This window comes from Tachyglossus aculeatus, chromosome 14 (assembly GCF_015852505.1).
Source record: "Tachyglossus aculeatus isolate mTacAcu1 chromosome 14, mTacAcu1.pri, whole genome shotgun sequence".
Taxonomy (NCBI): Eukaryota; Metazoa; Chordata; class Mammalia; order Monotremata; family Tachyglossidae; genus Tachyglossus; species Tachyglossus aculeatus.
The window spans coordinates 14,827,363-14,837,057 of NC_052079.1; the positions used below are offsets into that span (position 1 = coordinate 14,827,363).

At 59.2% G+C, this 9,695-nt stretch overlaps 1 protein-coding gene across 1 annotated transcript; it reads right to left on the bottom strand.

Moving 5' to 3' along the window:
- Nucleotides 1-6,586: 6,586 nt before the first annotated feature.
- NKX2-1 (NK2 homeobox 1) lies at nt 6,587-9,268 on the bottom strand. The gene is made up of 2 exons (XM_038756818.1): nt 8,899-9,268; nt 6,587-7,296 (listed from the first exon to the last, which is right to left on the bottom strand). Exons 1-2 carry the CDS (start codon nt 9,260-9,262, stop codon nt 6,587-6,589), a joined length of 1,074 nt encoding a protein of 357 aa, XP_038612746.1. The 5' UTR covers nt 9,263-9,268.
- Nucleotides 9,269-9,695: the final 427 nt, after the last annotated feature.

The following is a 9,695-nucleotide window of genomic DNA, read 5'->3' on the forward strand; positions in this document are numbered from 1 at the left end:
CCACCAATCCTCCACCCCCTTTCATCCTCTGTCCGATCTCCAATCCCTCCCACGCATTTCTCCGGGATTTGCACTGTCGATCAGAAAAAAGACATGGCAATTCCTAGGCTGAAGTCCCGCCAGCTCGGGAAGAGAGAGGGGAGACAGACCCCCGGGTTTCCCGTCGCTCAAGTAAGCAGGGTCCGTGGAGTTTGGTCTCTGTTGGTGGACACACCGGGCCCATCTCCTCAGGGAGCCCGGGCCCATCTCCTCAGGGAGCCCGGGCCCGGTTCTCCCGAGGAACCGCTCCGGCCCTCTACGTGGATCCTAGGCGGAGCGTTGAGTAGAGTTTTCTCCTAGGAAAATTAGGCAAATGCCTTTCAGCCCCTCTACTACTACTACTACTAATACCATTTGTTAAGCGCTTACTATATGACAAGCACTGCTCTAAGCGTTCTACCCCGCTCAAGGGTCGGCAACTCGATGTGGAGCAGAGAAAGCCACTGTTTCTTAAGGAGAAAACCCGGCTCTGTAGCCAGTCCAAAGGGGTGTACACCGATCTGCGGGGCGTATGATCCGTTTCATGGCCCGGTGAGGTTCAAAAAGGCTCGAAAAGGCTCGGGAAAATTCGGGGAGGTTCGGAAAGAATCGAAAAGGCCCGGGGCAACTCGGGGAGTTCGAAAATGCATGAAAAGCACCACCCCCAAAAAACGTTCCGAGAAGGCCTGAAGAGGTTCTGAAATGCCCACAACGGTTCTGAATGGCCCAGGAGATTCGGAATGGCTTGGAAGCGGTAAATAATTTGCGTTTGAAACTTTCCGATCAGGGATTCTGATACAGGGAGGCGGATTATGCTCATGGGGCATCGTCTCCAGCCGCTTTGATTACAGTTATTTGAGACACAATAACGGCTAAAACGACAGTAACGACAATCTATTTAGAAAGGGAACCCTGCTTGGGTCCGAGGCTAATGAACCAAAGTCCAGTTATTCTAAGTTTCTTTGAAAAACAGAAATAAAAAGGCAAAGAGCGGTTCAAGAAACAGGCCAAACAGTAAAAATCAAAACAAGGAGGAAGAGGGAGAGCGACAGAGAGAACGTGCGCGCGAGAGCCAGAGCTCTCTGAAGTTTTAGCATTAGGTCACTAACAGGAGGGAACGAGCTTAGCCACCTCAGCGACCCCTCCAAGAGAAAAGCAAGTTTCTCCTAGTTCCTGAGCCTTCGTATCTTTGGGATCTGGAAGCACCCCGGGAAAATCCCTAAATCCCAACCTTAAACGACTTTGAGACGAGTGACGGGCCCGCGGAAATTGGGTTTGATTTTCCCTCCATCTCAATCATACCCCCGAACCGAACTCCTACCTAACAAAAGGGAAGGATCCGAAACGAACCCCAGGAAAATTCTCGGACTGCTCTCCAATACACCGAAACCTTGGCACGCAAGCGGAGCCCCGGGGCAGTTCGGATCGGGCCGGCCGGGATAAAAGTCCCCGATAGCCACCTTCTTTAAGGTGATGCTCAAAGCCTTTCCGAGCAGAGGGCGTCCACCAGACTGCTAGATTCTGGGGAGGGGCGGCCAAGCAACTCCCCAGCCCCAACAGAGGCTATTTCTTTTATGACAAAAGAACCAGCGTAACCCTGTTTTTCTAGTCGTCTACCTGCTTTCCATAACTCCATCCTGCTTACCAGCTGAGGGTGGAGCAGGGCACGGGTGGGGATGGATCTGTCTCGAACCCACTCCGAGCTCCGTGCTTTCTTTGCGGGGAAGGGGTGGGGCGGGGAAAGACGAAAAGTTTCCCTTTTCCAGCAATAATCCGATTCGGATCTTGGACTGTTCCCTCTTTTGCGCCGCGTTGCAGGTAAAGACACAATAGAGAAAGTACGGACCTTACCTGCTCCCTAGGGTTCGCGAAGCCCGAAATACCCCGATCTCATTCCGCCTTATCGCCACATTGCCCGGAACCGCTTCGATCACCTCGGCACTCCCCCACGCCTGGAGATAAAAGTGATACACACAAACACACACATACACACAAACACGCGTACACACGCATACACACGCGTGTGAGCCTGAAGGCGTTCGTTGTAAGGGTGAGCTCTCTACCTGACTCTCCCTAACGAGCGCAGGGAGATGCCCACCCAACACACATACATACACACGTAAATTCACAAACACACACACACACACACACCAGTCCAGATCCGCAGACGCTGCCCCCGGAGGGCCTCCCGGCTAGAACCATAAAAGGATTAAGAAGCATCGGGAGTCTGCGGTGTTTACCGCCCAGGCCCGGCTTTTGTCCAGGCCTCCGCCTTAAATCTAGTTAGAACAAGAGCTGACACCCTTTGTGAGATCCGGCCTTGGGTCTCTTCCCCGTCCCCTAGCATTGCACCGAGGGGCAGCGCTGGCTCATCTCCGTTCCCCTCGGGGTCCTTCAGGCCTCAAGGCCCCCGGCCTTGATTCCTGGCCGAGTGCTTGGGCTCTGTCTCTCTCTGCGTGTCTCTGTGTGTCTCTGTCCCTCGCCCATCTCTCTCCCTCTCTCTTTCTCCCATTGGCGCCAGGGTCAGAGGGTTCTGGGCCGCGGGCCGTCGTTTTAACCTCTCGCTTCCGCAGCCTCCTCTGCTCTGGGGGAGAAGGCGGTGGGGTTGGGGGAGCGAGGGGCTCTTGATACCAGACATCAAACATGGCGAAGTCGTCCTTGGTCCCAGTCCTTGGACCACTCCAGCCGCACTCCAGGGCTCTCGAGAGGAGACTCGTGTTTACACCAGAGAGAGACGGTGGGAGGGAGGGAGGGAGGGAAGCGTCTCAGACCCCCGGGCCTAGGGATGTGGGAGGGCTGGAGGGATGGGGATGGAGAGGGGGTGGATCCGCAGGAGGGGGGAATCTGCGGGTTATTCTGGTCCTTCCTCGGCCGCCACCGCAGAAGGCAGTCGGGTGGACGGGGAGCCGGGAATGGGCTCTAGGTGCCCCATGAGCGGAAGGAACCAGTCTGGATGCCAGGCGGCCTGGAGCCCCGAGGGCAGGAACTGCTCCGGCAGCGCCAGGATTCCCGATGGGAGGTTGGGATTCTGGGGGGGGGGGGGGGGGGGAACGGAGGTGAGCGCGCGCATTTTGGATAAGAGACGGACTTCCCAGAAACCTGCCTCTCCCGATTCTCCCCACAAAGCCATCTTGGAGAAAAATGCCCTGTAGACGGGGTTCTGGAAAGAACAGCCGCCGCCACTCTCCGTAAACGCGCTAAAGAGCAGCGTGTTTGCATTCTGGTGATTGATATGGAAATGTAGCCTGCGTGGTTGTTTGCCCGGAATTCAGAGCCACAGAAAGAGATGAATCCACCTTTCGGGGGAACAAGCAAACAGACTTTAAACTAAGCCGACATCAGCTAAAGTGGAAACGAGTTTATTTAATCGAAACTAAATCTAGTCTGAGGGAGATAAATCCGTGTATCTAATCTCCTGCCCGCCTCCCACCACCCCCCTTTCCCCAGCCCCCCGCCCTTCTTTCTTCCCAGGCAGAGCTCCGGGAGACAGCAAATCTGCTCGGGATCTCTGGGGTTTGCGACAGACAAGAAGCTCGGGAAAGGGGGTAGAGTCGCCTTGGAGGGGCGTGGAAAGTTGGGGCTTTCTTGGAATTGAATACAAACCCGGCCGAGAGCCCTGCCGTCCCCTTCGTTTCTCCTTCCCGGCATCCCGAATCCCAATCTCCCGGCAGCTAACGGGTTTGTAACTTGGCCGGTCTCTCACCTTCCCCCCTCCTCCCCTCCCACCATCAAGGACAGCCTTTCCACCTCCTCCCCCCAGTCTCTCGCCCCTCCGGGACCAGAGACGTCCAGCTCAGCCCGGGGGGGGGGGGGGGGTAATCCACAGTGCGCGACCCTAAAATGCCCATCAGAGTTCGGTTTTGCTTCCTGCCACCCGGGCCTTGGAGAGGGGTTTCGGACCTCCCAAAGTCAAATCATCCCGCTCCGCCCAGACAAGAATCAAAGCGAGGTCGCCCTCAAATCCACCTGCTCTGCCTGTAACTTTCCTTTTCCTTCGGAAGCCCCAGGAGGAACCCACGAGAACCCAGGAAGAGAAATAACGAGAATAACGGAGAAGCCTCCAATTCTTGCCCCGCTTCGGTGTAGAGGACCCAGGATGGAGTGCTCTGCACACAGTAAGCGCTCAGTAAATACGATTGAATGAATGAAAAAGGACCGGAGAGGAGAACTATTATGCTTGATTAGGGAAGCTGATTTTCCTCCAACAGGAAAATCCTCCGGACAAAATCGAAGTCCAAGCCCAAGCCCACCGTGTCTTTCTCCCGCAATTCCCACTCCCGTCCCGCCTCTCTTTCCGCAGCACCCCGCGGCCCGGTCGCTTTCAGGACCCGGTTTTCCGGGAACAAATCCTAAACCGGCTTTTACGTTCTTTCCCTTCCAAGCAACCGAATCCTTCTATTTAAGACTGCACGACGAGTGACACATATTAGAAGCAAAATCTTTGGGTTGGGTTAAAATCCAGGGACCAAATTATCTTGGGTTCCCCGAGCACCTTGAATCCTCTCCCCGCGTATCCCGAACCCTCACACCCACCCCGAAAACGCACGCAGACACCAACCCCTAACAACCACAGACTCAAATACCGAATCCACACAAACGCCGAACACGCATAGACACAAACCTTAAAAACCACACACAGGAACAAATCCAGAACACAGATACACACAAATTCCGAATGCACACACATCCGAAATGCATTCTTACACCCCCACAAAAAAACCCGAATGAAAACACACCCCAAACACGCACGCACACACACACACACACACACGAACGAAAACACTTCCTGAACACACAGGTGCGCACACACACACCCCGAATACACATACATCCCGAATTTACCTAGACACAAACTCCCAACACACATACGAACACACACACACACACACACACACACACACACACACATGCGCTTTCAACATCGTCATTTCGGTACTTTACAGGTTGTTAATGTTGTTGGAATCGGGTCGAGGGGGGTCTAGTTAAAATGCTCTCCGACTTTTTTAAGGCAACGGGAAATACTCTTGGTTTTGTATCTAAAGACTCAGCGTTTACTCCAAAATAAGCAATGTTTTAGCGTCTGTTCTTCGCTAGCTCCGCACTCTCCCGCTCAGCTGCTCGAACCGCCGGTCGGCTAAGCAAGGGTCGCTCTCCCGCCGCAGCCTACCCCGGCCCCCAAATCCCCCGACCCTAAAAAAAAAAAAAGAAGGGGAATTTTTAGGAAATATTTTAAATCTGTATAATTTATTAGAAGCTTCTCAGGACTCTATTTAAGCCAAATATCTACATAAGTGACAACAGAAAGAGACTGACGTGGCACATCCCGCCGGCTGCCCCAGCAGCTCGGATCTGCCAATGTCCGAACAGGGCGGGGGGCGGCGGGGGCGGGGTTTTTACACCGAAATATACAGGTGACTAAAAACTAGGTGTTTAGTCCAACTTTGACAGCATCGTACAGCTACAGGTTCACATCAAACGTAAGAAAAGCCGAGGGTCCAGCGCCGCGGCCCTGTGTCCCTTGCCCTTGGAGGGGTCCGGGGTGACGGGCGCGGAGCGGGAAGGAGAGGAGGGGTCCGGGGATTTTGGGGGGAAGCGCTTTCGCCCCCTCCCCGCGCCCCGTTTCCGCAACGTATCCTATTTACAAGCGAGTCCAGACCGCCGGCCGCCCGGGTAGGGAAGATCCGGGCCGGGGCCCGTGGGCTCTCCCACGCGGGAGCCTCCACCGTTTGGATCGACTAAGGGAAAGGTTTTTGAGTCTGTGGGCTTCGGTCCGTGTGCGTGGCGGGACTCCTCGGACCCACCCCAACTCAAGGTTTTCTCTCCTCTTCTCTCGAAAGGGGAGACGGTGGGGGGGAAAGGGGAGAGAGAAAAAGAGAGAGAGGAGAAGAGAGTGAGAAAGAGATAGAAAAAGAGGGAGAAAGGAAGGAGAGAGAGAACCAGAGAGAGGGAGAAAGGAGAGAAAGAGAGAACTAGAGAGAGAAGGAGAGAGAGAACTAGAGAGAGAAAAAGGAAGAGAGATAGAAAAAGGAGAGAAAGAGAGAGAACTAGAGAGAGAAGGAGAGAGAGAACTAGAGAGAGAAATAGGAAGAAAGATAGAAAAAGGAGAGAAAGAGAGAGAACTAGAGAGAGAAGGAGAGAACTAGAGAGAGAAGGAGAGAGAGAACTAGAGAGAGAAAGGAAGAGATAGAAAAAGGAGAGAAACAGAGAGAACTAGAGGAGGAGAGAGGACTAGAGAAAGAGATAGAAAAAGAGGGAGAAAAAGAGAGAGATTGAAAGGTGAGATATAGAAAAAGAGGGAGAGGAAGAGAAAGAAAGGAGAGAGATAGAAAGAGGGACAAAGAAAGAACAAGAGAGAGAGAAAAAAGAAAGAGAATTAGAGAGAGAGGGAGAAGGCTGGCGGGTGAGCACTCTGGCCTCCCGGCCCTGAGTCTGGTCACCCCGGGACGGGCCGAGCCCGGAGCGCAGGGGGCACCGGACCGGGCCGTGGGAAGCCCTGGGTCCCCTCGGTCTGAGCGCAGGTGGGCTCGGGGGAGGGACGCGGGGCGGGCCCTTGGGGCACGAAATCCTTTCACCAGGTCCTGCCGTATAGCAAGGTGGAGCAGGACATGGCGGCGCCGTAGTCCGAGCTGGAAGAGTTCAGGTGAGACAAGCTGGACACCTGACTGTGCAGAGACGAGGGGCTGGCCGAGTGCTGGGCCAGATCCGGAGACTGGCCGGCGCTGCTGGCCTGGTGGCTGGGATGCTGGCTGAGGCCGGGCCCGCTGCCGGGCACGGTGATGGCGGCGGCCGCGGCCCCCTGCTGCTGCTGCGGGTGACCCTGGAGCCCGGCGGCCCCGGCCGCGTTGGTGCCCGCCTGGCACGGCTTGCCGTCCTTGACCAGCACGGGCACGGCCACCCTGCGCGGTGACTGCTGTTGCTGCTGCTGCTGCTGCTGCTGCTGCTGCTGCTGTTGGCACGCCCCGCCGTCCTGCTGCAGCTGCTGCTGCGCCGCCTTGTCCTTGGCCTGGCGCTTCATCTTGTAGCGGTGGTTCTGGAACCAGATCTTCACCTGCGTGGGCGTCAGGTGGATCATGCTGGCCAGGTGCTCCCGCTCGGGAGCCGACAGGTATTTCTGCTGCTTGAAGCGGCGCTCCAGCTCGTACACCTGCGCCTGCGAGAAGAGGACGCGGCGCTTCCTCCGCGGTGCGCTCTGCAGAGGGGCCAGGCTCTTGTTCACGTCGCCCAGCGAGCCCAGGGCGCTCATGTTCATGCCGCCGGTGGGGCCCATGAAGCGGGAGACTGCAAAGGGGACAACAGCACATGGGCTACGGGGCCGGGGCCGGGGGGTGGGGGTGGGGGACTCGCCCCCCGCCCCGGCCCCGCCAGCCCGCTCCCCGCCTCGGCTGGGAACCCAGGAGAGCCGGGCCGAGCCCGGAGGACAGACCCGTCGCGTCCGAGATCAGGGAGCACGGCCGGGCCCGAGGACGAAGGAAACCGGGAGGCCGGCTCCATCCCTGGATGGCCAGCTCGATCCTGGATGGCCAGCTCCAGCCCGGAGGGGCCAGCCCGAACCGAGAGGCCAGGCCCAGTCCTAGGACCGAACCGATCCCGAGGTCAATCCAAACCCGGGCTCCGAGAAGAGGGAGCTCAAATCCGCTGTAGGGAGCTTGGCCGTGCCCAGGGGGGCTTCCGGGACCCCGCCGGCCGCCCCGGGCCCACTAAAGTTGGGGGAGCTTGGAGGGGAAGTGGCCGGCCCCCGCTTCCTCCGCCCACCGCCCGGGGAAAGGCCTAAGAGAGCGCGGGGCCGGGGTTCAGGCCTGCGGGAATGCTGAACGGAAGGCTTGTTCTCCCCGAAGCTCGACTTATCCCCCTCCCCCGGGCCAGGCCGGACCCCCGCTGGGATTGGGTTGGGGGAACCCAAACCTCCGGCCCAAGTCGAGGCCGTTCCTGTGGGGATTCCCTGCCCTTCTCCCAACTCCCCCCGAGACCGTTCCCGCTCCTCTCCCGTGGCGCCCTTCTTGGCTCTGTTAGCCCCCACACCCCGGGGACCCGGGAGGCGGAGGGCCCAGCCGACGGGCCGAAGAACATCCCCGGTTCCCCCGGCCCACCGCCCCGAGCCCGCCTCTATCCCGGTGCCCCCAGAATCCGCTCGCCCCCTTCCCGGCTACTCCCGCTCTCCCAAATCCCGGTCCCCCATCGCGACTCTCCCAGTGCGGATGCCCCTCGCTCTCCATCCCGATTCCTTCGATTTCCCCCCATCCTGGCCAACTCCCCTTTCCCCAGTCGCATTCCCCCCGACCCTCGCCCACCGCTCCATCCCGGTTCCCCCCATCCCCTCCAAGACCGGACGCCCCTACCCCACCCCAGCCCGAGTACCATAATTATTATTAACTATCCAGCGCTTAGAACAGTGTTAGGCACCTAGTAAGCGCTGAAGAAATACCATACTTATTCTGATGATTCCCCCATCCCCTGCCCCTCATCCCGGCTGCCCCCAGGCCCTCGGCTACCCCCGTTCCGCCATCCAGCCCCCGGTCCCCTCCAAGCCTGGACCCCCACCCGGCCACCATGAGTGTGATTAATCATCCAGCGCTTAGAACAGCGCTTGGCACCTAGTAAGCGCTTTAAGAAATCCCACGATTCTGATGCTTATTACCGCCCGGTCTCCTGCCCCCTCGGGCCGGCTGCCCCCGGGCCCTCGACGACCCCCGACCCCCCCGCCATCCGGCCTCTGGTCCCCGCCGAGGCCGGCTCCCCCGATGACGATTCGGGAATCCAGCGCTTAGCGCAGCGCTGGGCGCCTAGGGAGCGCTGCAGAAATGCCAGGACCTCCGACCTCCCGCCCAGGACCATCCAGCCCGCTCCCGGGATACCATCCAGCCCGCTCCCGGGAATACTCACTGGCCGGGAAGCGGGGGTCGGGGTTGGCCCCGTACCAGCCGGGGGCCGCGGCGCTGTTCCGCATGGTCTCCTGGTAGGGCGGCAGCTCGCCCATGTTGCCCAGGTTGCCGTTGCAGTAGCCGCCCATGGCGGGGTGGGAGAGCTGGGGGGTCCCCGCCGCCGTCATGTGGTAGGCGGCCGCCACGCTCCCGCCGTGGGCCATGGGCTGCTGCATGGCCGGCTGGGCCGCCTGGCCCTGGCGGTAGGCGGCCAGGGGGGAGCCCAGCTGAGCGCCCTCCATGCCCACCTTCTTGTAGCTCTCCTCCAGCGGACTCAGGATGTCGGACACGGAGAAGGGAGTCGTGTGCTTGGGGCTCATAGACATGGTTCGGCGGCGGCGGCGGGAGGGAGGAAGCGGGGGGCACAGGCGGGCCGGGGGGCAGGACCGGGCGGCTCCCCTCTTTGGGCGCTGACCGCTCCGAGCCGTGCCGGGGGTGGCCCTCACGCCGGCCCGGGGGGCTGCGCACGGAGCCGAGGGCCCGAGCCGCCCTAATTGGGTCGAGTGGAGGCTCGCCCGGAGCCTCCGCCGGTTTTAGCCAGGCGCCGGGGCTTCGGCGGCTCAGAGGCGGGGCGTAGGCGCGAGGCGACAAGACAATAGAAGCTACATCTTGCCCGAGATCATTAGCGGGCGGGCCGATGACAAGGTAAACACCTTGAAGTCGCCCTCGTCGGGATTTAGGGGGTCTGGAGGGGACAGAGACGCGGGAGAGGGAGCCCCGAACCCACCTCGGCCCCCGTCTCGCTCCCTCTCCCCCGTT

What these genes read in the sequence shown, in the direction of transcription:
- NKX2-1 (XM_038756818.1), bottom strand. Translation starts at nt 9,262, where the DNA reads ATGTCTATGAGCCCCAAGCACACGACTCCCTTCTCCGTGTCCGACATC. An exon ending in CGACCCCCGCTTCCCGGCCA is followed by an intron (nt 7,297 to 8,898) that starts GTGAGTATTCCC and finishes TCCCCTTTGCAG; the next exon opens with TCTCCCGCTTCATGGGCCCC.